The 25929-nt window shown below is 34.8% G+C and overlaps 5 protein-coding genes and 1 pseudogene across 10 annotated transcripts; 2 read left to right on the top strand and 4 right to left on the bottom strand.

The window, feature by feature from the left end:
* Window positions 1-911: 911 nt before the first annotated feature.
* Window positions 912-2085, bottom strand: LOC133306452 (probable glutathione S-transferase). The gene is made up of 2 exons (XM_061506777.1): window positions 1777-2085; window positions 912-1517 (listed from the first exon to the last, which is right to left on the bottom strand). Exons 1-2 carry the CDS (start codon window positions 2083-2085, stop codon window positions 1161-1163), a joined length of 666 nt encoding a protein of 221 aa, XP_061362761.1. The 3' UTR covers window positions 912-1160.
* A 1443-nt stretch (window positions 2086-3528) lies between these two features.
* On the top strand, window positions 3529-6285 carry LOC133306454 (uncharacterized). Of its 2 annotated transcripts, none has more exons than XM_061506780.1 (5): window positions 3529-3606; window positions 4228-4407; window positions 4528-4650; window positions 5171-5389; window positions 5616-6285. In XM_061506780.1, exons 2-5 carry the CDS (start codon window positions 4246-4248, stop codon window positions 6066-6068), a joined length of 957 nt encoding a protein of 318 aa, XP_061362764.1. In that variant the 5' UTR covers window positions 3529-3606; window positions 4228-4245; the 3' UTR covers window positions 6069-6285. The 2 variants fall into 2 exon arrangements, with proteins under 2 accessions (XP_061362764.1, XP_061362763.1); XM_061506779.1 differs by lacking the exon at window positions 3529-3606 and adding an exon at window positions 3610-3696.
* Window positions 6286-7437: 1152 nt separating this feature from the next.
* On the top strand, window positions 7438-10605 carry LOC133306451 (2-alkenal reductase (NADP(+)-dependent)-like). 5 transcript variants are annotated; one of them, XM_061506776.1, is made up of 5 exons: window positions 7438-7723; window positions 7877-8054; window positions 8181-8347; window positions 8431-8513; window positions 10526-10605. In XM_061506776.1, exons 1-5 carry the CDS (start codon window positions 7484-7486, stop codon window positions 10569-10571), a joined length of 714 nt encoding a protein of 237 aa, XP_061362760.1. In that variant the 5' UTR covers window positions 7438-7483; the 3' UTR covers window positions 10572-10605. The 5 variants fall into 5 exon arrangements, with proteins under 5 accessions (XP_061362760.1, XP_061362759.1, XP_061362758.1 ...); XM_061506775.1 differs by lacking the exon at window positions 10526-10605 and adding an exon at window positions 8689-9255 and having other exon boundaries at window positions 7438-7621; XM_061506774.1 differs by lacking the exon at window positions 10526-10605 and adding an exon at window positions 8689-9255 and having other exon boundaries at window positions 7438-7630.
* On the bottom strand, window positions 9983-13453 carry LOC133306450 (aluminum-activated malate transporter 12-like). The gene is made up of 6 exons (XM_061506771.1): window positions 12936-13453; window positions 12688-12828; window positions 11915-12187; window positions 11657-11778; window positions 11416-11559; window positions 9983-10793 (listed from the first exon to the last, which is right to left on the bottom strand). Exons 1-6 carry the CDS (start codon window positions 13207-13209, stop codon window positions 10167-10169), a joined length of 1581 nt encoding a protein of 526 aa, XP_061362755.1. The 5' UTR covers window positions 13210-13453; the 3' UTR covers window positions 9983-10166.
* Window positions 13454-15392: 1939 nt separating this feature from the next.
* On the bottom strand, window positions 15393-22436 carry LOC133306453 (uncharacterized). The gene is made up of 7 exons (XM_061506778.1): window positions 21786-22436; window positions 21498-21600; window positions 21345-21410; window positions 20240-20413; window positions 17882-17978; window positions 15922-16053; window positions 15393-15834 (listed from the first exon to the last, which is right to left on the bottom strand). Exons 1-6 carry the CDS (start codon window positions 22327-22329, stop codon window positions 15931-15933), a joined length of 1107 nt encoding a protein of 368 aa, XP_061362762.1. The 5' UTR covers window positions 22330-22436; the 3' UTR covers window positions 15393-15834; window positions 15922-15930.
* On the bottom strand, window positions 18808-20156 carry LOC133306448 (arogenate dehydratase 3-like; annotated as a pseudogene).
* Window positions 22437-25929: the final 3493 nt, after the last annotated feature.

Genomic DNA, 25929 nt, shown 5'->3' with positions numbered 1-25929 from the left:
TGTATATTTATTTAATAAATGATATATTGCTTTTCAAAAAATAAATGATATATTTAAGAAACAATGCATGTTTAATGCTGATAATAATATATTCTTCGATGTTTGTATTTAATAAATAGTAAGGGAATAAAAAAACACAAAATTATTTCTTATTTATCAAATTGTATTTCCGGCTAACCGATGAAATAAATCGATTTTATTAATATTACTTATAATCATTTCTATTCTACAGAATAAAAATACAGAAAAAAACATTTCTGGAAATGTTCTTCACCCGTAGTATGATAATGAAAAATGGGAGTAGATACTCTCATGTGAAAAAATGGTTATGTGGTCATTTAGTTGATCACAACCACTTATTTAAATATTATACACTTTTCTCTCTCTTATCTCATCATCAATGAGTGATTATCATCAAATAACATGGCCACATGACTATTTTTTTCACATGAGAAGATCCACTCCCATGAAAAATAGCTTTGTAGCACATATAAAATTATAGAATAAAACACTTACCCAAAAAAAAATTATAGAAATAAAACTGAATTCAGTCCATGAGGAATTAGAAAGAAATGCTCTACCTAATTTATTTTAGGGGTAGGATATTAATTGTAATAACCAATTAGTGTTACTATCAATATTACTACCAATCAATTTCATCGTTAGATCAATTATGTTGATTCAACGATTATATTTATTTCCATCTTTGTATGGTTATGATTCCTCATATTTAATGTGAAAGTATTAAATATGAGAAATCACAACTATACAAAGGTGAAAATAAATATAAAGTATTAAATATGAGAAATCTTAACCATACAAAGATAGAAATAAATATAACAGTTGGATCAACATAATCGATCTAACAATAAAATTGATTGATAATAATATTAATAGTAATACTAGTTGGTTGTTACAATATCTTCTCTTTGTTTTAACCTAAAAACTTGACTTTCTAACTTCATTCTCCTTGATCACTCGGTGACTTGCACTTTACACTATTTCAAAAACCAAGGACTCAATCGTATGAATATGTAAAATACAGGATTTCCAATCCTAACAGGAAGGGGGGGCGGATACTCAATTTCAAGTGAGTAAACAGAATTCTATACTTGATCTCATAGATCCATATCGATTTCTGTGACTTATTTATTCTGATACTATATAATATATTCCTGCCTGCGCCTTTCAAGATGGAGCAACAATTTCCCATAATCAGGAAGGTTTTCTTTAATCACAGGAACTTGTTTGAAATTTTGAATCCACGCATGCAACCGAGGAAATTTGCTTGCCTCAATCAGTTTCATCCCCACAATTTCCTCCAACCCTTCTAACCAATGACCCAGGCATCCATATACTATGTCCACCAATCCAATATTGTTGCCTCCAAAGAACTTCTTGTTCCCTAAACCTTCCTCTTCCATGATTGTGAGAGTTTCTTGTGCTTTTTTCATTGCTCTTGCTCTTTCTTGTTCATCTTTAGAGGGTCGGAGAAACAGTTCAGTAATAGAAACGATCTAGAAAACAAAATCATCAAACACCATTAATTCATAGAAAAGATAATAAGATAACAATTATGGGAAATGATCCGTTTACAAACTTTTTTTGACGAGCTTACAAATTATACTACGTCTTACCAGTAATACTTTATATACTCAAGAGTGTATTACCCACCAGACATAATATATATAGTTTGTAAACAAAAAATTTGTAAATATAAGATTCCCGAACAATTAATTTGTAAATATAAAGTACACAAAGAATAGATTAAATTACCGAATCCTCTCCAAACTTAATCCAAAATCGAGCTAAGGCTCTCTCATGGTTATCTTTTGGAAGCAATGGGTTTTCCGGCCAAGTTTCTTCAATGTACTCAAGAATCACACCAGACTCTGCAATGGCTTTGCCTCCATGAATAAGAACAGGGACTTTCTTGTAAACTGGATTGGATTGTAGAAGTAGTTGACTTTTGTTCTTCTTGTCTACTTCTATGTACTCATAGCTAATGCTCTTGAACTTTAGAACCCATATCACTCTATGAACAAAAGGGCTAGACCAAAATCCTAGTAGTTTAACATCTGCCATGGTTTCTATGCAATATTGAGCAGGTGCTGGATGGAACTTTATAATGAGATTGATCTTTTCTTGGACTAATTAAGAAGTTTCAAAGTTCAAAACATAGACGGAGAATAAATGGTACCTATTTTGTCCTGTACTAAGAATCTCCCTTGGTTTTGGTGTGGTGTGTATACATCCCCATTCATTGAACTTACCGATTGTAGTTATCAGTTTTGGATCTGGATCTGAATTTGAATTTTCTAATGTTAAAATTCACGTGAAAAATCATAACTAGATAAAGATAGATCAATCGTAATAAAAGAAAAAAGAAAAAAAATATTAAAATAAATAATTACAAAATTATAACCGTTAATTTATCTTTACATGGTTATGCCCTCTCCACGTGACCATATCATATTTTTTATCCACGTGAGTTTGCATCTTTGCCTTTCCTTTTCACTTTTCGATTTTTTGTTCCTTTCATCTGTTCTATTTGACCGTCTACAATTTCATAAAAGCAGTGCCAAATGTCGCATGATTATTCTTTCTCTTTCTCTATTTATTTATCGTTATTGTTTTTTAAAATTTTGTTGTTTTAATAATTTTTTTCGGAGAAGGATATTGTAACAACCAAGTTATGTTATTATTTAGATACTACCAATCAATCTCACCATTAGATCGATTATATTAATCCAACAGTTATATTTATTTCTATCTTTGTATGGTCATGGTTTCTCATATTTAAAGTGAAAGCATTAAATATGAGAAATCATAACCATACAAAGGTAAAAACAAATATAAAGTATTAAATATGGAAAATCATGACCATACCTAGATAGAAATAAATATAATTATTGGATCAACATAATCAATCTAACAGTGAGATTGATTGATAGTAACTTTTGATAGTAACTTAAAAGTTGTTACAATATCATTCCTCATTTTTTTCCCCTCTTTCTAATGTTTCATTCACGTACCTAACATTATCGACTAGAATGTTTCTTGCACACTTCGTCTTTTAATTTTTATTTTTATTTTGAAAAAAATAACAGCATGTTACTTTTTCACTGGAAAATAGTAACGCAAATGAATTTTTATTTTCTCGAAAAGAAAACATGTTATATTATCTTTTCAATTATTTCTGGTTTAGGATTTAATTTTTAGTTACTATTCTAATAAATAAATAAATAATTGAATCAAATCAAACTGATTGGCCAATATAATATAATTTTTAAAAATTATGAAATATGATCAAATTACATTATTTTATTTATTTTTTAAAATTATTTGCTTTGATGAATCAGCCAACCAAACAAACCCTTTATAGACGGAAGCAAACATAGCCCTTGGGCTATTCGAATCGAAAGAAACTGTATTGGGCCGGGCTCTTATTGGGTGTACATGATAATTTTGGGCCTATGTATTCCGTTTTCTCTAGTTCGCGCTCTCTGAGTCGCGGCTAGCTCAAAGGTAAAGACACGACGATTTGAACAGAGATTCTTCAAGCCCTAACGCACAAGCGAAGTCTCTCAATTTTACAGAATCAAGGTAATTCCTTCTTCAATATTGTGGACGATATGATTTGAATTGGGAGGGTTTTGTACCAATGCTCAAACTGCGCTTTCCGTAACATCGAAGGTTCTGTCCTGTGGAGATTAATCAATAGTTTGGGTTTGAATTTTTATGAATGAAATCAAAATGGTCTTGGTTATTTGTTTATCTTTCTTGTCGCTCCTCGTATAGTCATTCGCACCATTCACAAATCATATATGCAAAATTATTTTTGATCATTCTGCGGTAGGTATAGAAATCACAAGGCATACTTACTCATGATTATTGAAGTTGCCTGAAATCCCTATGATTTCAAAACCTTGTATCGTACACTATCAACTTTCGAAATTCATATGTTCACCATTAGACACTGATGGAGTATTGTTAGTAATTATCTACCATTGATGTTTTCGTATTTATTTTGTTACTGCTACTTGAAAATTTTGGTCACACGATACATTTCTACTTATATTCTGATGCTTGAGCTGCTAGTAGCGGGCTTCTTGTCGAAGTTTTATTCTTAATGTGTTTCTCTAATGATCAAAGCTTGCTTTTTTTATACAAATGAAATTGGAATGATACAAGTAATCGATGCTTCACTTTGTCTTCAAACTGCAGTTAAGAAGCCAGGGTAAAATGAGCAAGTATGGCTTGAACCTTAGACCTGCAAAGCAGAAGAAGCAGCCAATAAGGCCTTCCCTTGCCACCCCTTTTGGCTTTAATGATGATGACGACGACGAGAATGACGTTGAGAGAAAAATTGCTCTCCAGGCTAGCAAGAATAAAACTCTCAGGGAAGTAAGTTGACCTTGCTGTAATATCTTCTTTGGTGTTTTATACTTTCTGATCTGGTGGTTGTTTTTATGACCCATAGTTTACATCATGATCTTACTTTTCGTTTTGTTTTTCCTTTTTAAGGTTGAGGAACAGCAAAAGAAAGCTTTGGAAGAAGATCCGTCCATATTTGATTATGATGGAGTCTATGACAAAATGAAAGAGAAAGTCACTCGTCCATTGGTACAAGATCTTGAAGAGAGAAAGGTATGGTTGCAGTTCTAAGCATTTTCTTATTAAAAAATTACAATGGAACGACCAGTGTATTATGCTTGTAGCTCAGTAAAGTGATAGATATATATGGTTGATAGATAGATAGATAGATCATCAAGTAGCATATGGAAATGTACTTAAAATATGCTTAATGTGTAATCTTTATATAGAATCAAGGTTGTGAAATATTAAGATTTAATATTTCCGTCTTTCCAAGAGTACTGTAGTGTATAAAGGTGTTCCTGTCAATCTGGGTATTGGTGTTTGACATGCATGGACACAAATTCTCTCTTAAAGTGTCGAAACGTTACAGCAAACACATTGTTAGAATAGTAAGAATGGTTGATAGTGAGTTTCAAGTAGTGTATGTGCTTATTCCTCTTTAATTGTTTGGTAACTCTGGTTTAAATTTATTTTCTTGTTTTACTTTTGTGAGCTAGCGTTGAAATTTGTTCATTTGGGTAATTTGCTAAATGACATTGGCACATATCAACCTGTAATCTTTTTGATGCAGCCAAAATATATCCAAAATCTGATGAAAAAAGCAAAAGAGCGAGAACAGTATCGGGAGATTGTTTATGAGAAAAAGATTGCCAAAGAGAGAAGCAAAGATGACCATCTCTTTGCTGATAAAGACAAATTCATTACAGAAGCATATAGAAGGAAACTTGCTGAACGAGAGAGACAAATGGAGCTAGAACGCCTGCGCGAACTTCAAGAGGAGAGAGAAGATGTATATTCTTGCTTTTTTAAATTTCCCATAATCATTATGATGTTTTCATATCTCTTCTTGTTAACCTGATTGGTAATGGATTTTAAAAGTCTAATATTTTGCCTTCTTTGTTTATCCTTCATTTGAGTGTATATTTTTGAATTAAATCAGCATGCTTGTTGATGGTTTAATTCCTATATCTGTATTTTAAATAACTGACATATTTTTTATTTTAATATTTGCATAGGTTACCAAGAAGAAGGACTTTTTGCTTGATTTTTATGGGAACCTCGGTAAAAATGTTGCTTATGGTGCAAAAGATGCTCAAGGGAGGAAACTTGATCATCGGGCTGAGAATATAGTTCCAGAGACACATGAGGGAGTGAGCCCTGACACATCAAATCGGCATCAGCATACTGATGCATCAGATGAAGTGCAACATTCATTGGGTAACTCAAGTTCACTGGAGGAGTCTTCTCGGAAAAAGATTGGGGATCAGGGTGAAACTTCTAATCCTCCCAATGGAAGCATCAGTCCCTCGGATATGAAGCCAAATCCCGAGCCTTTTGTAGAAGAAAAGAGTTCAGTTGAAGAGCCATCAGCTTCTCAACCAAAGCCCGAGCATCACAAAAGAAGTCAAGATGCTCTTGCTGCAGCAAAAGAACGCTTTCTGGCACGTAAGAAAGCAAAGGAACAGTGAAAATCTTCCTGCCTGTCTTCAGATGTCTGGTGGCACAAGTATGGTCTTTAGTCTTTGTTGTTTGATTTAATATCCATGATGTTAAATTACCTTAAATGCTAAAGAGCTCACTCTGTGAAAAGGAGTCATAGAATGAACTGTTGTACGGCACTAGTGTATTTTATTTTAATTTTACTAATTTTATGGTATGTAATATTGGTGCCAATTTCGTCATTCAATCCATTCGATAATGAACATTTTCAAATGTAAAATTAGTTTTGCTAATGATTCAAATAGATCGAATATGGAAATCACTTTGTCTGACTAATAAGAGGCCTAAAATCTAACGATGCTTTCACCTCATGGCCGATGGCTATTGCAGATCTGAATATATATTTTTTAATTTGGTTCAAGTATTGTCTGACTCGAATTGGGAGCGGTTGTCCCTTATTATTTTTTGTATAATGATAATTTAAACTCAAGATCTATAACTAAGGAAGTAAGTTTCATTAAATAAGGAAATAAGTTGCATTAAAGGAATAAGCTCCACTTGAACTTGGTGTATACTGAAAGTCTTTTTTTTGGGGTTAAATTCTCAAAGTCCTTTTACTCCTAACAAAAAACAGATCAGTTGACGACTCCAACTTGAGATTCTTGCCCTGCTAGAATTCTTCTCGTAATAGTTTTTTTTCTTTCTTTTATTCACAAAAATAAACCCTATCAAAAGAAAAGCTCTATACTTTCTTTAGCTATAATAGAGACACGTTTTATTTTGAATTCAATGTTTTCGGTACTAATGAAGTTGGCACTGACGTGACGTATGCCAGCAACAGCCCTATTCAACTACAGGGGAAAAAAACAATGGTCAAGTGCATTTTGATAACTCCTTCTGACCTTATCATAGTTAAACACTATAATGATGCAATAATAGATAAATGGAATGACAGTGTAACACGTATTACATTAACACGTATTACACTAAAAGGATTTGCATCCTCTTATATATAAAAAAAATAGTGATCATATTATTTCATTACAATTAAAAAAGAGAGAAAATATATAATTTTTAAATAAGTGATTATGATCCAATAATATGATTATATGACCACATGAGAGATCCACTCTCAACATAAAATTATTCTTAATGCTTAATATTATCGGCAGTTAATATGATATATTATCTCTTATGAATGAGCACTATAATGATGGCGTCAGCACTGACATTCGAAAATAATACTGACCTGCACATAAAAGTCAGTTGGAAAAGTCTGTAAGAACTGCTTTTCATGAGATAAAATTGAAGAATCACTTTTTGACCTGTTCCATTGATTGCTCTCCCTATATAAGTACATAGTGAAAGAAGCATCCTCAGAACATTTAGTAACATAGAAGAGCCGTGAAGGGAGGAGATTAAGATCAATTCAAAAACTGAAACAATGGCACAAGTGGAAGAGCAAGTAAGCAACAAACAGGTTCTTGCTGCAGGTCACATAACTGGGAATCCAAAACAAACAGACATGTATTTGCAAAGTTCTACCATAAGCTTACAACTTCCTCCTGAGGCTTCTTCAGATGCTGTGCTGGTTAAGAACCTCTATTTATCCTGTGATCCTTACATGAGAGGAACCAATAAAACAAATACAAAGCGCCTCTTTTATTCCTTCTCTCCTGATTCAGTAAGCACACACACACACACACACACACATAATACTTTTTATATAATCATGTTATCTTTGTTTATATTGGAACAGTACTTTAAATTTGAAAGAAGGAATATGTGTGTAACTTTTTTAAGGTTTAATTTTGTGGGGTTGATATTTTTCTCTCAGCTAATAATTGGGTATGGAGTATGCAAAGTGTTGGATTCCAAACACCCAGACTTTAAAAAAGGAGACTTGGTGTGGGGAGTCACCAAATGGGAAGAATACAGTATCATCACCATGACTGATAGCCTCTTCAAAATTGAGCATACAGATGTACCTCTTTCCTATTATACTGGAATTCTTGGTAAATAACTTGAGACTTTTCTTCTTCAGGAGTTTCCTTATCATATGCATGGACATGGACAGCATGACAATTCTTTAACAGCAGCATATTATATTAAACTAGATTTGTGAACTTTTTCAAATGCAGGTATGCCTGGTATGACTGCTTATGCAGGTTTCTATGAAGTTGGTGTCCCTAAAAAAGGAGATTATGTCTTTATATCTTCAGCATTTGGTGCAGTTGGTCAACTAGTTGGACAACTAGCAAAATTGATGGGCTGTTATGTTGTTGGAAGTGCAGGAAGTAAAGATAAGGTAAATTTTTGCACAGTAGAGTAAAAGCATTTATCTAGTTGAACAAGAATGCCAATTTATTGTTCTGTTTTCATGTAAATAAGGTTGAAATTTTGAAGAGTAAGTTCGGGTTTGATGGGGCTTTTAATTACAAGGAGGAACAAGACCTGGATGCAACTTTGAAGAGGTGATTACATAGTTGGCATTCAGCATATTCAAAACTTTAAATGATCTCATCATAGACAAAAATTAACTTTTAATTATCCTAATAAACAGTTATTGATCTCACAGAAGATAAGGAAATCAACTTATCTGAATGCTTAAATATTAACAATCTTATATTTTGCTGCAATTATTGGTAGGTTCTTCCCTGAAGGCATTGACATTTACTTTGATAATGTTGGGGGAGACATGCTTGAGGCAGCCCTTCTTAACATGAGAAGGCGTGGTCGAATTGTGGTGGCTGGAATGATTTCACAGTATGATCTTGATGAGCCTCAAGGCATTAAAAACTTAGTGAATATCATATATAAGCAGATCCGAGTTGAAGCCTACACAGTGTATGATTACTATCACCTATATCCTAAGTTCTTGGAGATTATTTTGCCTTATATTAGGGAAGGGAAGATAACATACGTTGAAGACATAGCTGAAGGCCTTGAGAGTGGCCCAGCTGCATTGGAAGCAATGTTCACAGGCCGTAGTGCTGGCAAACAAGTAGTTTTAGTTGCTCATGAGTAGTTTAGTTTAACATCCCTGTTTAGCCTTCCATTTCGTTTTGATTTTGTGTTTGTAACTCTCTTTTCAGAGGTTATTTGAATAATAGACACAATGCTATATTGTGTAAAACATCTACTAATAGACGTATGCTTTTAATTACATTTCTCCTTCAAGAAGACCATATTTAATTCTTTATATTTGCAATAATGTGGGAGAAAATTTTCGGGCTGTGGTTAGGGAAATTTTTTTGGTGCTCCAGGCCCTATGTAATCCTTCTATTCAGTGAGTGACACTTGTACAAGAGTTTATTTTTTATTTCTCCTCTCTCCTCTCTGTTCAATAGTTGTCTCATTTTGATTGGTTTGGACCCCTGAATTAATGGTAGTCCAGGACCACCAAAATTCTTCTCGTGGTTAGGTTAACAATTTCTTTCCACTTGTGAAGTTTGAGAGGTTTGTTAGCTGCTGCTTTTTCTATCATTTCCGAAAATGCATAATTGCAGCCAAAAGACCACAAGTCTTGAATTCATCAATGAGCTTAATATAATTTTAAATTAAATAAACAGATAAATTGATATTTCATTATCTTTCTCCGCCAGTTTTGGGTGGCAACAAGTTATGTCTTTAAGATTCAAACATATAATATGTCTTTCTTTGCTCATTAACAAATCAAAGGAGCTGCATCACATTGTTCAGAATTCATATAAATTCTTTGGATCTTCAAAATGAATAATTATTGAGGAATGAGAACTCAGCTTTCCATGCGATCAAACTTGAGGACTATAAGCTAAAATCACATACCCAAAGGTAGTACATGTCTTACACTTCCTTAATACACAAGGCTAGTAAGAGATCTAAGTTGAAACATAGGAAATGTAAACAACATTCAACTAAATCAAAGCAAGTAAGCTTATAATTAACAAACTAAAGGAACCACCCACTTTGCACTTAGGGATACTTGTTGTGGAAGCACTTAAATTACCAAGTGAAGGAATTAGTTTTTATGGGTCCTTTCAATTATATGTTCCTTACTTGTTCATTCCTATCTGATGTGAGACTTGAATTATCAACAAATGATAACTCTGCTCATGGGATGATAAACACTAAATGGATTCTACTAACTACTCTGCTCCATAAGAAGGCAAGTCATTCTGAGGTATGTTCATTTTTTGTCTCTCACAAGTCACAACAATCTCATCATTATCTCTGAACTCTCTATAGTGCGCCATTCTTCCCAGTTCTTCAACTTCATCTATAACATGATCTAGTTTTGCTACCATCTCCACAAGAGAAGAAGCAAAAGCAGCAAAGGGTAGTGCTTCTGAGAACTCAAGGCTAGTGATGGCAATCTTACTCAGTTGTGGCCTTAAAACCTTCTTGTGTACATGTGCTTCCTTTGGTTGTTCACGCGAGTGCTCTTTGGATTTACATTCAAGTGGGGCAAGAGAATCATTTTTAAGAGTTGATGATGAGATTCTAGAGTCTTCTTTAAGCTTTTGGTCAGCAAGTGCAACTGCTTGAGTTGAGTTGTTTGTGGTTCGACCATTCCTCGAGCCTAGTAAAAGTTGGGGGTGGGATTTCAAGGCATTGTCGAGGTCTTGTAAAGCTTCATTGACATTATTAGATATCTGAGGGGAGAATTGATGATTGTTCCTTATGCTGTTGGCAAGTTCCCTTAGTACTTTAGACACTTCTTCTGCAAGCTTGATGCAAGAGTCTTTGTATAGGGCACGAATCGACCTTGGTGTCTTAAGAATCAAATGTTATTTAAGTTAAAAGGCATATATCATTAAATTATGACAATAAGCATCAAATAAGAAAGTTATATTTTATACTAGTGGTTATTACAATTATTGTAAAGGTGCTAGCCAAAAGAATAATGTAGACCATTTTGTGTTTAATTGCTAAACAAAATGGTCTTGAATGTCATTCAGATTCTAGAACTTAATCAATGATTGATATTTAAAGTGATTGTTATCCATGTGGCTATCAATAACATGACAGATTGACAAATATTCCAGGAGTTCAATTATGGACGCTAGTTGAATTTTTGGGGAAAAAATGAGTTGGCATAATGAAATGATTCAATTCACCTGAAATTAAATGAAAAGCGACATCAGTAAGATTAGAAATGCAGCTACCAGCTTGCATCAAGAAGTGTCATTGCATTCTCAACCATTAGATGCTTGGAACAGGATTCAGGATATTTCCAAGTAATATTAAAAAAAATTTAGGAAATGATAATCTTTTTATTTACTTATTAGAAAGAAGAAACACATTTTAGTCCCATTTTTTGTTACAAGAATGGTCTCTTTTGGCATCATATAAAACTTCAAGTGTTTTTCCTCCCTAAACTATTGGATTTAGTACCTGAATTTCAGACTGCAGACATGCATGTAGTGCTACAACAGTGTAACTAAAATGGCGAAGAGATGCTCCAACTCTTGCATATTGCTGCCATGGGATTCTGTGGCAATGTCTTGAGTATCTTGGCTCCCAGCTTGCTTGTAATGCCTGTTTAATTTCACACATAAAGTCCATATAAGATCTGTTGCAATAAAGCACTATTTTCAGATATGTCTAACTTGACAAGGAAGGGGCTCTGAGTTACCAGTGTTTCTTCATTAGCTTTGGAGTCTAAAACAGCCTTGTAACCTTTGTAAATGGGATCCTCAGATGAATCATCTTGAGTTGCTCTTTTTTCAGAATCATAAAAATATTCCATGACACAAACTGCATGATTCTTTTGACCATCAATGATATAGATAGAGACAATAATAGAACCAAAGTAACTTTTTCATATTTAATAAATAGTACTATTTAGCAGTTCTTTGTTTTCACAAACTTGAGTGCTTTTCTTTCAACTTACCTTTTATAGAGTTGGCTAAGCCTTCGAGCTTTGATATGGTGGAGTTATGGAGGTCTTCCCCTGACCAGTTTGGAAATACCAATAGGCTCATTACAAGACATAGACCACAGCCTATGGCAATGGTGGAGATGCGATCTTTTGCAATGCTCCAGACATTATCAACACGGTAACTTGATACAGTTATCAAATTAAAGGTCAAGAGAAATATCATAACACCATAGTCATAATTCTTCTTAATATAGGGGATGAACCTGACATAAGTAGCTGCTGCTCCTGGCAACCAAAAAGTGAAACAATGGCTCAACAAAACATTTGGTAACAAGACACAAAACTTGATTAGCATTTCTTTACATTTTCTGAGTATAACTAAAATTACAAACATAGGCCAAAGATTAGCAATTTAGCACCATAACCACTAATAACCAATAGGTTTAATGGGCAATGCAAGGAAGTATGGTTTGTATCTTTTGACATGTGATTCCAAATGTTTGTACTAAAGAAACTGCATAATTTATCCACCTGGATATCTCTACTTTTGAATACTCTCCAAAAAACCTTTCAAATTATGATTAAACTACCCGTTTGGTACGCGGGGTTTTTGAGAATTTCCAGAAAACTGAATTTTTCTAAATTTTTAATTTTCAAATATTATCGTAAACTAAACGTAAAATTCATATTTCTGAAAATTGAGATTCCCGGACAAAAAAAAATTTCTCCTCTACCAAACGCCAGATAAGAGTCAAGTTTCTTTCATGACTGCGATGAACGCTTACCTAAAAGAAAAACTGCAGCACCAATGAAAACCGCTCGAAAAATCCGACCAGGAGCATCAGCAACATACTCAATCAAAAATGCCAATGATCCTGCAAGCAGAGTCCCCAATCCTCTATTTAGTCCTTTGCATAATGTTGCCCCTGCAATCATAGGAAAAGCAAAAGGATGAAATGAACACATTCTTCAATATCTATGACTTAAGAGGCTATGATCTAAAAAAAGAACAATGTAACTTAGAATAGCGTACCTACAGTAAACTCCATCACCACAACCACAGTCATGACAGCCCACATAGCATTTTTCCCTATACCTTTGAACAATGGCTCCATTAGATACAGCAAAGAAACTATTGTCAAAGCCATACCAACTTTCAAAGAATGAACCACCCTTCTTGGATCCTCTTTGCCAACTTTCCATGTTGTCCTCCTCGCCAAACTTGGAAACCTTTTCACTTTATCAGCAAAACTACAAATATATTCCCAATGCCTTGAGCTTTTTTTACTTGTATTGGTTTCAGCCATCGAAACTTTCAAGCCTGAATCAGCTTAAAAGTTTCAGTTATGGCTTATAATAGAGGGTATATTATGTTTATCTTAAAAGCTTGCACAAGGTGACAAGGAACTGGTCTTAAATATAGAGAGGAAACTTGTCTTTTTCCTTTGGTGATGATGGGGACTAATTTTAAAATGGAAACAGATAGTTCCAGCCGTTTCGGTAGTGCGATACACTAACGTTTATAAACACAAAGAGAAGGTGGTAGATTTCATAGGTTCTTAGAGTCCTCACGAAAACTGGTTGTTATCATGTTGTTGGAGGTGGTGACCAGAAAATTATATTATATGAGGTTTTTTTTTTCACTGTAGCAAGTGACATGTGCACCTTCTTATATGTGTTCCCACAATATATAATTGGTGAAAGTAATTCTTACTGGGAAAACTTGCAGCAACACAGGATATGCGTTCGAATTCTGATTTTTTTTATTTTTTGTTTTTGATAGAATCCGCACGTATATCCTAGGATCCGCACGTGTATTCTAGTGTTAAAAATTTACTGCAACTTTTTTCATCAGCAGTCACATGAGAAGCGATGTACCCTGTATAATTTGTTGCTTCTTTTTATTTTGTGCTTGACTTGTTTATTATTAAATTGAATTGTTTAGATTAACATGTCATAGCAGGCGTAGTGCTAAATTTGTAAATTTTGAAATTGAAAATAACTGATATCTGCTTTTGACTTGGAAGTACACTTGTAATCTTTGTATGCATGTGATGTGATTACTTTTTCTGACTTAATTTTAATACTCCGAAATAAGCTATCTTGTCGTTTCTTTTGAAAAATAAAAAATAAAAAAATGATCGTTGGTGATGGTCATGTGGTGAAGGCTATATAGCTCACTTATCAAAAGTGAAGCTAACCAAAAGAAAATTACACATGCTTATCTATGTCATGAAAAAGGTATAAAATATAAATTATATCTTTTATATCATGGTGGTTCATGGAGGTCATTAAAAGCTTATTACATTTTTAAATTGAACTTCTACATTGAGGCTATTACGTTGGTAATTATAAAAAGATTAGTATTTATCACGTTGTAAGAAATAATTTTATTTTTTACACATACATAAAAGTGTGTGAAACTTATTTTTTTTTCTTTTCTCTTTATATGACCTAACATGAACTCCATAAGTTTTGACGCATATATAGAAGATACGAGAAATATTAATTCTGATTATAAAAGTGTATAATTGGGATGATGGTAAAGATTTGCTCCAAGTGGACAATCTATACTAGATCGTAAGCTTTAGTTGATTTCTCACATAAAATAATGGTAATTAAATAAGTAAAGGCACTTTCGTCTTTCGTTGTAGAAGTTGCATGGTGCACCTTCTTACAGGTGTTCCAACATCAGTATGTAGTCTCTCCTTTTATCATCTGCTTGACTTGTTTATTGTCAAATAGAATTATTTAGACTAACGTGGACGCCTATCTGCTACTGTTACTGTTAATTAATTTTGAAATTGACAATGCTGATAGCTGCTTGCAAGTACACTTGTAATTCATTGTATGCATGTGACTATTTTATTTGACAATTCATTGTATGCACTTTCATGAGACAAAATATTTAAAAAAATTTCTTTTAAAGCTATTTTTTTTTAATTTTAAGAACAAAAATTAAATATATATTTTTATTTTTGAGATTTTTTTTTGGTAAACTTTATTTTTGAGATTTTGTTTTCAGAAAAGACTTACTTGATTATTTTACATTTTTGTAAACATTTTTTAATTAAAAAATATATATTTTTTCTAAAAAAAACACACACAAGCAAACAAGCATTAATTTTGTCATTTTGATCCTTCAAATTTATATCTCTAGAATTTTATTCACATATCATTCACTCGCTTTCATTATTTAAATAAAAAGTCAAATAATAAAAATTTAAACTTTGACATATCAAGTAAATAAAAAACTAGTAAGAAACCAAAATGACCACAAATATACTCAAGCAAAATGGAATTTTAATCTAAGCTTTTACATAGAAGAATAAAAAACTTTTGGCCTTTTTATTAAAAGGAAAATTGTTTTCTCTTATTAGTGATACTTCGATTTTTGTACAACAAATTTTTTTTTTAATAGATGTAAACCTCACACAAGAGGTGTCTATAACATGAAATATCTATCCCCTGCGAGAAAATCAAAACCCTTTAATTAATGTTTTTCTAAACAATATGGCACTGCTACTTGTGTCCAAAATAATTCACAGTACTACTAGGATTATGATGGTCATTACAGTTCTATGGTACATGTATTATCCATTGAGAATTGGTGTGTTCTACTTAATTAATGATGGCTCAACCACTGATTTGAAAATCCTATTCTACAAATTTTACAATTAAGTTCAGATCGTATAATCCTCCAACTAATCCAGGAGTGACTCTACGACAAGTCACGGTGGATCCCATCAGCAAACAAGAACTCGCATATAATATGAATGGAAAGAAGCAATAAATGTTGCCATCGCTCAAAACCCCACCAGGATTGAGACAAGGAACACATTAAGGGCCAAAACATCAAAATTCTGGCATCTCATAAACCTTCAAATATTGACTCCTTTGCACTAGAATTGTCCCAAGCTTTTCTGTGTATCCTGCAATCGATGATCATAAAACATTATAGAGAAAATCTTCACTAAATGTAGGTTAAGATAGACTGGGAATAAGAGAGATGGCTTTACCTCATGAATTTATCGGAACTCATCGTGGTAATCATATTCATCTTCATCATCATTGAAAATAGCACTATAAAATACATATGGATTCTCAATCATCTCAGTCAAAGTAAGGCGCCCATCTTTGTCAACGTCTGCCTGTCATAACATTATTTCATAACTTTATACAATGTTTACTGATAAAATTAACGCATGATGTTATGCAACGGATGTTGGGGTGTGTGTTGAGCTATGTTTGTCAATATCTGCTGGTCATAACATTATTACAATGAAGTTAATTCATGATGTTCCGCAATAGATGATGGAGTGCATGCTGAGGTAATCATCACGAAAATTTAATCCAATGCTAGCATCTAGTTAAAAAACGCTTAACATGTAAATCAAGAATGACCGACATAATCCCCTCCAAAAATAAAAAGATTTGTTGACATATAATACTTCACATTTGACATTGTTAAATAGAAAAATGCACCCCAGCCCTCCAACCAAAGCAAAGAAAACCATTCTCTTCCTCCCTCCAAAAACAAGATGGGTTAATATATAATACTTTACATTGTTATATAGAAGATACACACCCCCGGGTCTCCCACCAAAGGAAAGAAAACCTTTTCCTTTCTCCCTCCTAAACGAGTATATATTCACCAAAACTAAATTTCTTAGCAGCAAGGAGTGGACATGAATCTGGCTGTAATAAAATTAATTTACTTAATAAAGTCCCCCACGAAGCTATAACAATTAAAACGAGCACAAAACAATTAAAAAAGAAAAGAAAAGAATGGCAGACAAATCAAATATCAAATATTCTCTCATCCGTAAAGAATGGGAACTCATTAGCGACAGATTCAGATTTTGAAGAGATCAGGCAAGGTAGAATTATCAATTACAAGCTAAAACCTTTATTTAAAAAAAATTTCTTTTCAGTAACTAAAAAGCAGCAGCCAGTATGCTATCACCAATAAATACCATAAAGTACATGTATTTATACACATGGCTATAGTAAGAGACATTATTGATCTAAAAAAGAAGTGTCATTTTGACACCAAAGATGGAGCAGATGAAGAATTGCCCTCAGACCCATCAAGGTATAGAAAACTTATCATCATTATCAACTATATGACATTATTACTTCTGATATGTCATATGTCGGCTATTAGAAACATCTGGCAATATTTTTTAAAAACTTTTGCCTTAAGGTGAATTCACCCATTAGTAGGGTGCACAGGAAAAATCAGTTAGGAGGTTACAAGAGAAAAGGTGGAATAAAAAGAGAGGGAAGGGGGAAGCAAGCAATGATTGAGGGTGAGATTGGATGGGAGGTTATAGGTCTCTCAAATGACCTGTGCTGTATTTTCTTCTTTTATGTTTTTGAGTGTTTCAATTAGCTTTCTGTCTGCTAGGAGTGAGGGAGAGTCTATCTTTGTGAATCTGTTTCTGTAATTGGGAAATTTACTAAATTTTTTCAATAATGAAATACCTGGGTTCCTATCAAATTAGTATGTTAGTGAATCTGTTTCAGTTGGGAAGTGGGAACTATTCCTACTTGCTCTATAAATCAAAATCATTAGAATAAATAGTCATTTGCATGTTCAGATGACTTTGCAAGAAAGAATTGGCACCTTAGTCAATGTTAGAGTTATATAAAACCATTAACGTAGCCTCACCCAACATCTTAAGCTTTTGAATTAAATTGGTTCTTTAGATGGTATCAGAACTTCATGTCACGGGTTCTATCCTCACCACCCCATTTAATTAATAATTAATTTAGTATTGTGGAGTTTCTTAGCACATGTAGTTGAGCCTGTGCATTGTCCACCCTTCAAGCCCAATGGACTCTCATGTGAGGGGGCATGTTAAAGTTATATAAAACCATTAATATAGCTTCACCCAACAGCTTAAGCTTTTGGGTTGAATTGGTTCTTTACAGTCAACAACAAGAGTGTAATTATCTTAAGGTTAAATTCAGTACCTGCGATATGATGTAATCTGCTTGCTGCTTTGCATAATAATGCTCAGATGGATGGAGCTTCCCAATTATAGGCAGTAGTTCAACATCTGACAAGTACCTGCAAAGATTGAGATTAAAACCCAAAATTGAATGATAGTAAACGTTAACTTTCAGAGAGAAAATCTGTACAAGCGTTATAAGTACACAAAAGGAGAGGTAAAGGGGTACAATAAACCTAGACAAGTATGAACATGGACATGGTTTTCAACACTCCTCCTTAAGCGAAAGCTTATTAAGCTTTAAGCTTGTTACAAACATAACTTTTAAAATTTTAAAAAAAGAAACCAAAAAATATAATATTGGCTCCACAAAACATGGTTTGAAAGGCAATTCAAGGATGACAGAGATGTCAAAGGCGAATCAGCAAGATGGCTGGAATGATCATCAGCCTGGAGAATTGGTTGAAATGCTACATGGCCAAGGAAGAAAAGACTTAGGTGGAACGATCACCAGTGGAAATGTCCTGACAAGCAATTATGGATAGAAAGAACTAAAACTTCTCTATATTCATCATGAACAACATTTGGAAATACAAACTACAGGAAAACTTAGGAGACCTAATAATATTGAGATTGAAAGTCAGGCTAGTATACATTCATTGAATTTATTGTTGGCATGACTCATCAATGAGATAGTAGAAATCACCATTGGTTTCATTCATCATTGTACGAGGGCCAGATTGCATTTGGGATAAAGACTAGGGTCAGATTATGTACATGGGACAAAGATAGCATGGCCGGACCATATCTAGAAAGATTGGGGCCATATCGTCTTCCAAATTTCTCCCCCTAATGCTATGTTGGCATTGAAAAAGAAATAAAAAAGGGCAAGAAAGGGAGAACAATTTGGTTTGAAAGGTGGTTAGTGACCTTGAGTGTGAAGATGCTTCACAATGCCATGTCAATATGGTAAATCCCCAACACTCACAAGAAAGAGGTGAACACTTGAACCCCCGCAAGAGCGCTTCGTGCCCTAACCTCAGCCATAGAAGCCTTAAAATCAATATAGAAAATGTACTCAAAGTTCTTGGCAATTCCCTCACTTTCATCATCTACAGCAGGAATTGGATGGCTACGATGAGGCTTAGATTCATTTTTCGTCAAGCTGATGTTCCTAAACACAAATGCCAGAAGCATTGTAAATATCATTGAATTTCCTTTATCAACCACGAACATAATGCTCATCTTGACCAGCCAATCCATTCAAAGAATGATGGATTCTCGGGCCAACCTCACAATTTGGGTCACATTGCTTGGGTCATCCTAGATCCTATCGGAAATAACCTACCAAAGGTAGAGCTCCCATGCGCTCGCGATAACAGTTATGTCTAGGAGATTGTTTGAGGCAATGAATTAAGTGGCACCGGTGTTGTCATCAATGTCCTCTTGCACCACGTTGAGGCCAAGCTTGGTGAGTTTGTGCTTGCATTTGGCTAGGGCTTGTGGGTGTGAGATCATGCAGGTCAAGTATTCCTTTCAGACCTCTGAGAGTGCGAGGAGGCACTAGCTAGTGGCACATGTATATGGTGCGTAGAGAAAGGGAAACGTGAAGGATGGCTGACAATGGCAGCAGCCCCCCCCCCCCCCCCAAAAAAAAAAAAAAAATTCTGGATAGCCTGACAAAGCACTTCAAATCTGAGGGTTACTAGATCTGGTTGAAAAAAATTTCTATTGAAATATAAAAGGAATTGTTTTTCTGTATATTGATTTATGAATAAATTTCATAAGGAGTATTTATACAAGAAAGAATAGCTAAGAATGACTCAGCGATGATTAATCAATCCTATCAATGAGTCATGAATCCTATCTACTAATTAAACGGAAATATTTGAGTCCTGATTTCTTACAATAATTGAATCCTGATTTCCTACATTTTCAACTGCCAGAAAAGTTGATAGAGTGGCAGGCCAAAAAGAATTGAGTTGCAGAGGTAGCCAAAATCATGATAGGGCCGGGTAGACAACAATCAGAGTGGATACATGGCTTCCGAAATAATTTTGTACCAGTGGGCAGTGAGTCCACCAGGTAGACACGGAATGAGATTGTCTCTCATCAACCTAGCTCTCATATCACGTTGAATTTCAAAGAGAAAATTTGTACATCTGTCTGTTTTAACTACACCACAGAGAGGAGTTTAAATAACCAAAGAGGTAAAGAGGTACAATGAACCTATACAAGTATAAACTAGACACTACGATGAACCTAGACAAGTATATACAATGAACCAACCTAGACATGGTTTTCAACAATATATTATAAGGAGACTACCACAATCATTCAAAGAAAGTAGACTATTAATGAAAATAAAAAAGGTGAATACCCGTCGCCATCTTTGTCAAGCTGAGCAAACAACACTCTAGCTGGAGCATCCATTGAATTATCAGAATGATGAGAATCATTGTGATTTTCTTCATCATAGTTTCTTACCAAATCAAATAGCCCATGGAAAAATTCTTTAAAGTTTATCTTCCCATCTCTATCTGAATCTCTTTCTCTGTGAAGAAATGGGTAAATCAAGCAAGAGTAAGCCAAGACAGTGATATAAATAAGCTAATTGAATATGAACCGAAGATTCCCATTTACTTCATAAAAATAAAATTAACTACAAATATTGTCCATATTTCTACTATTTGGCACGATAGTCAATGAAAAAGTTATTCTAATATTGAAGCTTTTTCTAGAGGAGGCATATGAGTATATGACTGCAAGGTAAAATTCATTTTCAAGAACAAAACAAACCACATATCTGTCCCTTACAAGCAATTAGCTGTGCTAGCTCAACAAAGGATTAAAACATTCAACTTTAATCCTAATAGGTTGCACAGATTTGGGTGACCACAAGAAATCTGGTCTTCAGTGCACGAGTTACAATTATATGGAGATTAAAAATAGCCTCGAGTGTTATTAAGGTTATATTAGGCTACGGAGAGTTTGGGAACAAAAGGAAGATCAGAATCAATGATATTTTTTTGGTAAAAAAAGTACGATATACAGTAACACTGCATATTGCAGAAGCATACACTCATATCCCCATCTCTATCAGCATTGCCTGCTTTATGGAAGTTTCCTTATTAAGACTAGAAAACATGCAAATTTGGAACACCATTATCAGTCCCATATGTGGTAGCCCACCTACATTATTTGGAGAATGAAATAGGTCATTGTTATTTAGTGACTTGACATCTATGCCACTCTGTTGTCAGGTGCATTTTTTTTAGTAGATTCAAGTGCATTTATTATAACAGTACATATACTTTCATATCAAAGATACATGAGTAAATTCTTAAAAATTCAAGAAGTAAATCTTTGTTTGACGAGACTGCAATTATCTTAGGGGAACAGTGTTACAAACATAAATCACTTATTCTGAAATCTGAAAGAAACTGATATTGAGTCATCATAGGTTTTTATGAGATTTGAGTAACCTGATTTCCTCCTTGCACAACCATTGATGAAGCTTTGGGTTTTGGCTGTCAGCCGGGTGCAGAAAACTAGAAATTTAAGGAAAATCATTAGCATGAAGTGAAAGGGATCATCAAGTAGACATTAAGGTTTCCTAACAAGTAGTAGGAGCTCACTCATTGAATTCAGTTAAGTTTAGAAGACCATCTCCATCCGCATCTGATGCATTAAAATGCTCTTCTTTCCACCATCCCATATCATAACCAAAAGAATCATTACCTAATGAAAAAACAAAACACAACATTCAATACATGGTCAAAAACATAAATGTATTTCAGAAACAGTAACCACTTGCATTTACAAATATCAAACAGATCTAGAAAAACAAATAATAATAATAATTAAAAAAGAAAGAACTAGCATTATAAAAGCAAATAAAGTTGCAGCAAAATTAGAAACAGAACCTGCATTTTGAACCCAACTAGGAGGATCGTACTCGGAAAAAGAAACAAAGCCATCATGGTTCTTATCGTGGATGTCCATCTCTCTCTGGGTGCGATGCAAAACCTCTCTCTGGGCTTGCTGGAGGTTCCACTGAGTCAACTCGTGCTCGGTGATGAGCCAATCGGTGGGGTCCACATCGATCTTGGGGAAGAGAAGAACTAACCTATTGGTGATGTTGAACTTATCCTCGTCGTTGAGATAGTCTTCGGCGTCCATGAAGTCCTCCCACTCGGGCTGTGACTCGTGAGCGGGTGCTGAGTCGAGTTCGGGGTGGGAATGGTGGATGTACTGCTTCTCCCATTGCTTGTCTTCGCGGTGACGCTCGAGCTCGGCGACGATGGGGTCGAAGGCGACGGGGCGGTGGTTCGATGGGGAGAGAGTGAAGTTGGAGCGGAGCTTGAGGCGGCGGTGACGGTTAGTGCTGTGTTTGTTTGGGGAAAAAGAGAGGAACAAGAGAAGCACAAGTGCTACGGTGATGTAGATGAATATTGAGGCTTTGGCCATTGCATTGAGAGAGATTCAGAACAACAAAACAAGTATAACGAAGAAGAACAAGAATAATAAAAGAATAGAATAACAAATGAAAGAGTAGATCTGTCTCTGTTTTGGGTTGGATGAAGCTGTTTCGCCGCCTCACTTACATTACATGCCTCTTTTATCCAATTTTTAAATTAAATCTGCTCAAAATATATATATATATATATATATATATATATATATATATATATATATATATATATATGTGGGAGAATATCGTCTAACATTGCTATCAAATTAAAAAATTTGATATCAAATTGTAATCATTAATTTTTGTTAATCTAACAATTATTAATTAATAAGTGTGACCTATTAAATTATAACCGTTAGATTCACAAAAATCTGCGATTGAGAATTGATATCAAACTTTTTGATTTGACACTAGTATCAAATAATCTTACTCTTATATATATGATTTTATTTCTTTATTTGGTTTCATAAATTTAAAATAATAAAAATATATGTGAATGTAATGAAGATGTATAAAACTATATAATAAAAGCCCACAAAACTATTTACGCCTCCTTTCCTTCCAAAACAGAAAGCGATAAGAAAATGGTTGGCCTCATGGAAAATTTATCGCCAAAATCCTTTCTTTTTCTTTGTTAATATGCTATCAAACAAAGGATGAATTTTCATCCTCTTTTAGCCCTTTTTCTTTCCTTTTCATCTTAAAAAGGCATATCGAACAAAGTTTAAGGGAGGTCAATAGGGGTGCTGAACAAGTTAGAGACTTTTGGCTGGGCTCATGAAGGCCTAAGTTTACATGTCTAAAATTGATTGTTGGAACAAGACTTTGACTTGTATAAAAGCTCGTTTAATAAAAATGTCTCAGGCTTCAATTCAAAAGCTCAACCTTAAAGCCCCTCAGGGTGGCCTAATATATTAACTTTTATTTGTATTTTATATTTTTTATACTACTTGTGATAGCCCTCTCTCTCCTCAATCCTCATCTCATTTTATTAATTAAACAGACTTTTTGAATGATTTTATTTTATATTATGTTGTTTGGATATACATTAAATTTATGAATATTTATGGAATTATTAGTGCTGTTGATTATATATTTTGTTTGGATAATTTTTTGCTGTCTTATTTTTTTTAAATAGGCTAAACCAGACTTTTATTTTTTGTAAATAAGACGGGTCACAGGCTAAAATTATATTCATAACAGGTAACAGGCTTGGTCAGACTGACAAATTTAAACACAGACTTAACCTTTTAAGACCAAAGCTCGGTTCGGCTCGTTGACACCCATAGATGTCAATATCACCTTGAAGGTGATAGCGGAGTGATTTGGTATATATTTTTCTGTTGTATATATGTTGGAATTGATACATTATAGTGACAATCTACAAAGCACGGATACGTTAACTTTTTTAAAATGTACGTGTCCGACACCGACACGCTCGAACATGCGTCCGACACGCGGTCAATATTTTAGGACACGCTGACTATCTGGACGCACGACTTTGACCGTATCCGACACGGTCAAAGGGTATAAATGTAAAATCTTCAAAAAAAATTAAAAAAAGAAACAGACAGTAAACACAAAGCACTGATGGCGGTGAGGATGCAAGAGGCGAAGAAGTGGTCGAAGAGCCTGGCGAAGAAGAAGATGGCTAGCACGATGAGCAAGGATCTGATATGTTGTGTGTGAGTACACCAAGTCTAGTAGTGGTGAGCATGAGGTGGCGTCGGCGGTGGATGCTTGGGGAAGAGGAATAAGGAATCAGAGACGAGGATATGGGAGTGGAGGTTAGACATCTGGGAGGTGGAGTGGAGGCTTGACGTTTTGTACAAAAAGAAAGTTGATACTGCGAAATGGGTAAGGAAGGAGGGAGGATAAGCTTCTCACATGGGAGGTGGAGTGGAGGCTTGACGTTTCCTACAAAATCAAGTCATCCTCTGTAGGTGGAGCTCTCTGGAAATGAGAGTATTTGGCCAACTTATTGAACTTATTCAAGTATTCATCAATAGACATCTGACCCTGCTTTAGTTCTTCAAATTCACCCTTCTTCCTTATCCGGGCTTCAGCCGGAAAGTATTTCAGCAAGAATTGCCTTTCAAATAAAGGCCAGGTAATAGCATAACCCTGACATTCCAAGGGCAGACGGGTATTTCTCCACCAATCAGCTGCATCATTCTGCAACATATAAGAAGCATACAACAATTTCTGCTGATCATCACACTCCATGACAGTAAAAATGCGATCCAATTCTTCTAACCACTGAATTGCAGCAATAGGATCAATGCCTCCTTTATAATTTGGTGGTGCATGTTTTCGGAAGGCATTAAGCATTCTTTCTCTTTGCTCTCTATTAGTGGCTGGCTGTGCCACACCACCCCTGTGACTAGATTCTTCATTCACATCATTATTTCCTTCACCCTCCACAACAATGGGATTTTGAGGAGGAGGAATAGGCTGTTGTGGTTGTGGCTCAGGCTGTGGCTGTGGTTGTGGCTGTTGCAAAGGTTGTGGCTACCTTGCCCACCCGCCCTCACCTCAACCAAGAGTAATCTCATCATTTCAATATTCGTCATTCTGCTTGCTGCCATCATTTCTTGATTGGCCAACCTATTAGCCTCCAACAGATCTTGATTTGCTTTCATCATCACTTCTAGCTCTCGCTGCCTAGCTGCAGCCATATTTTGTTGCATCTCAGTTAAGGCCATTATCATTGGATCTGGCTGTGAAGTATTTCCCCGCTGGTTTAGTCGGGGTCTAGCCAAATCTGCTAATATTGGATCGGTCGGGTCAATAGGAGGATCAGAAGTCCTTCTTGGGCGAACCATAATTCTGCATATTTCACACAAAGGAATGAGTTAGCTACGCTCACACTCGGTGATCAGACATGCATATCATAGTACTCCAAGAAAAACTCAAGAATATAACAACCCGAGCAGTTTATGCAATATTTCACAGGCTCTTCTAGAGAAACTGCTCTGATACCATAAATGTAACATCCCCGTCTCGAGCCGGTTCAATTAACATACATATGATAAAACAGAAAACAGCGGAAGACTTAACTTACGAAAATACGAGTTAACTTTTTCTTTTTCTATTTTAACTCTTACTCGGGGTAAACGAAAATCGGGCAGAGTTTCCTTTATAAATCGGACAACTGGGGATTTTCCAATCCCACTCAGAAGCATTTCCTGATAAACAGTTTATACAGCATAGTAATCCAGAAGTACCAGTCATGCAGATACCATCAGATACCCATCCATGGGCGCATGCAAAATATGGCTCCGTGCCACTATCCTAATCAACATGCAATCCAATACAAAATCATAAACTGAATAATACATCATCATATAACGTGCCTGAATACCCAAATGTACATGCATCCAAGTGACAGACATGTACAAAACATATATAGGCCATATACAAAATAAAGGATTAATATCGTGATCCATCAAATGCGAAAATACTAAAAGACATCAAACACTCCAAAAGGTAGTAGCCTACAGCCACTCAAAATCCGATCTGTCAACTGCCTCAGCCACGTGTCGTGTCCCTGCCTAGTGAGGACTCACCGGGAATCTGGGCACCTGAAAATATGT

Source organism: Gastrolobium bilobum, unplaced genomic scaffold (assembly GCF_033153095.1).
Source record: "Gastrolobium bilobum isolate Gb01-03AN ecotype WA unplaced genomic scaffold, APGP_CSIRO_Gbil_v1 utg7194, whole genome shotgun sequence".
Lineage (NCBI taxonomy): Eukaryota > Viridiplantae > Streptophyta > Magnoliopsida > Fabales > Fabaceae > Gastrolobium > Gastrolobium bilobum.
This window is presented reverse-complemented; position numbering and strand designations above follow the sequence as displayed.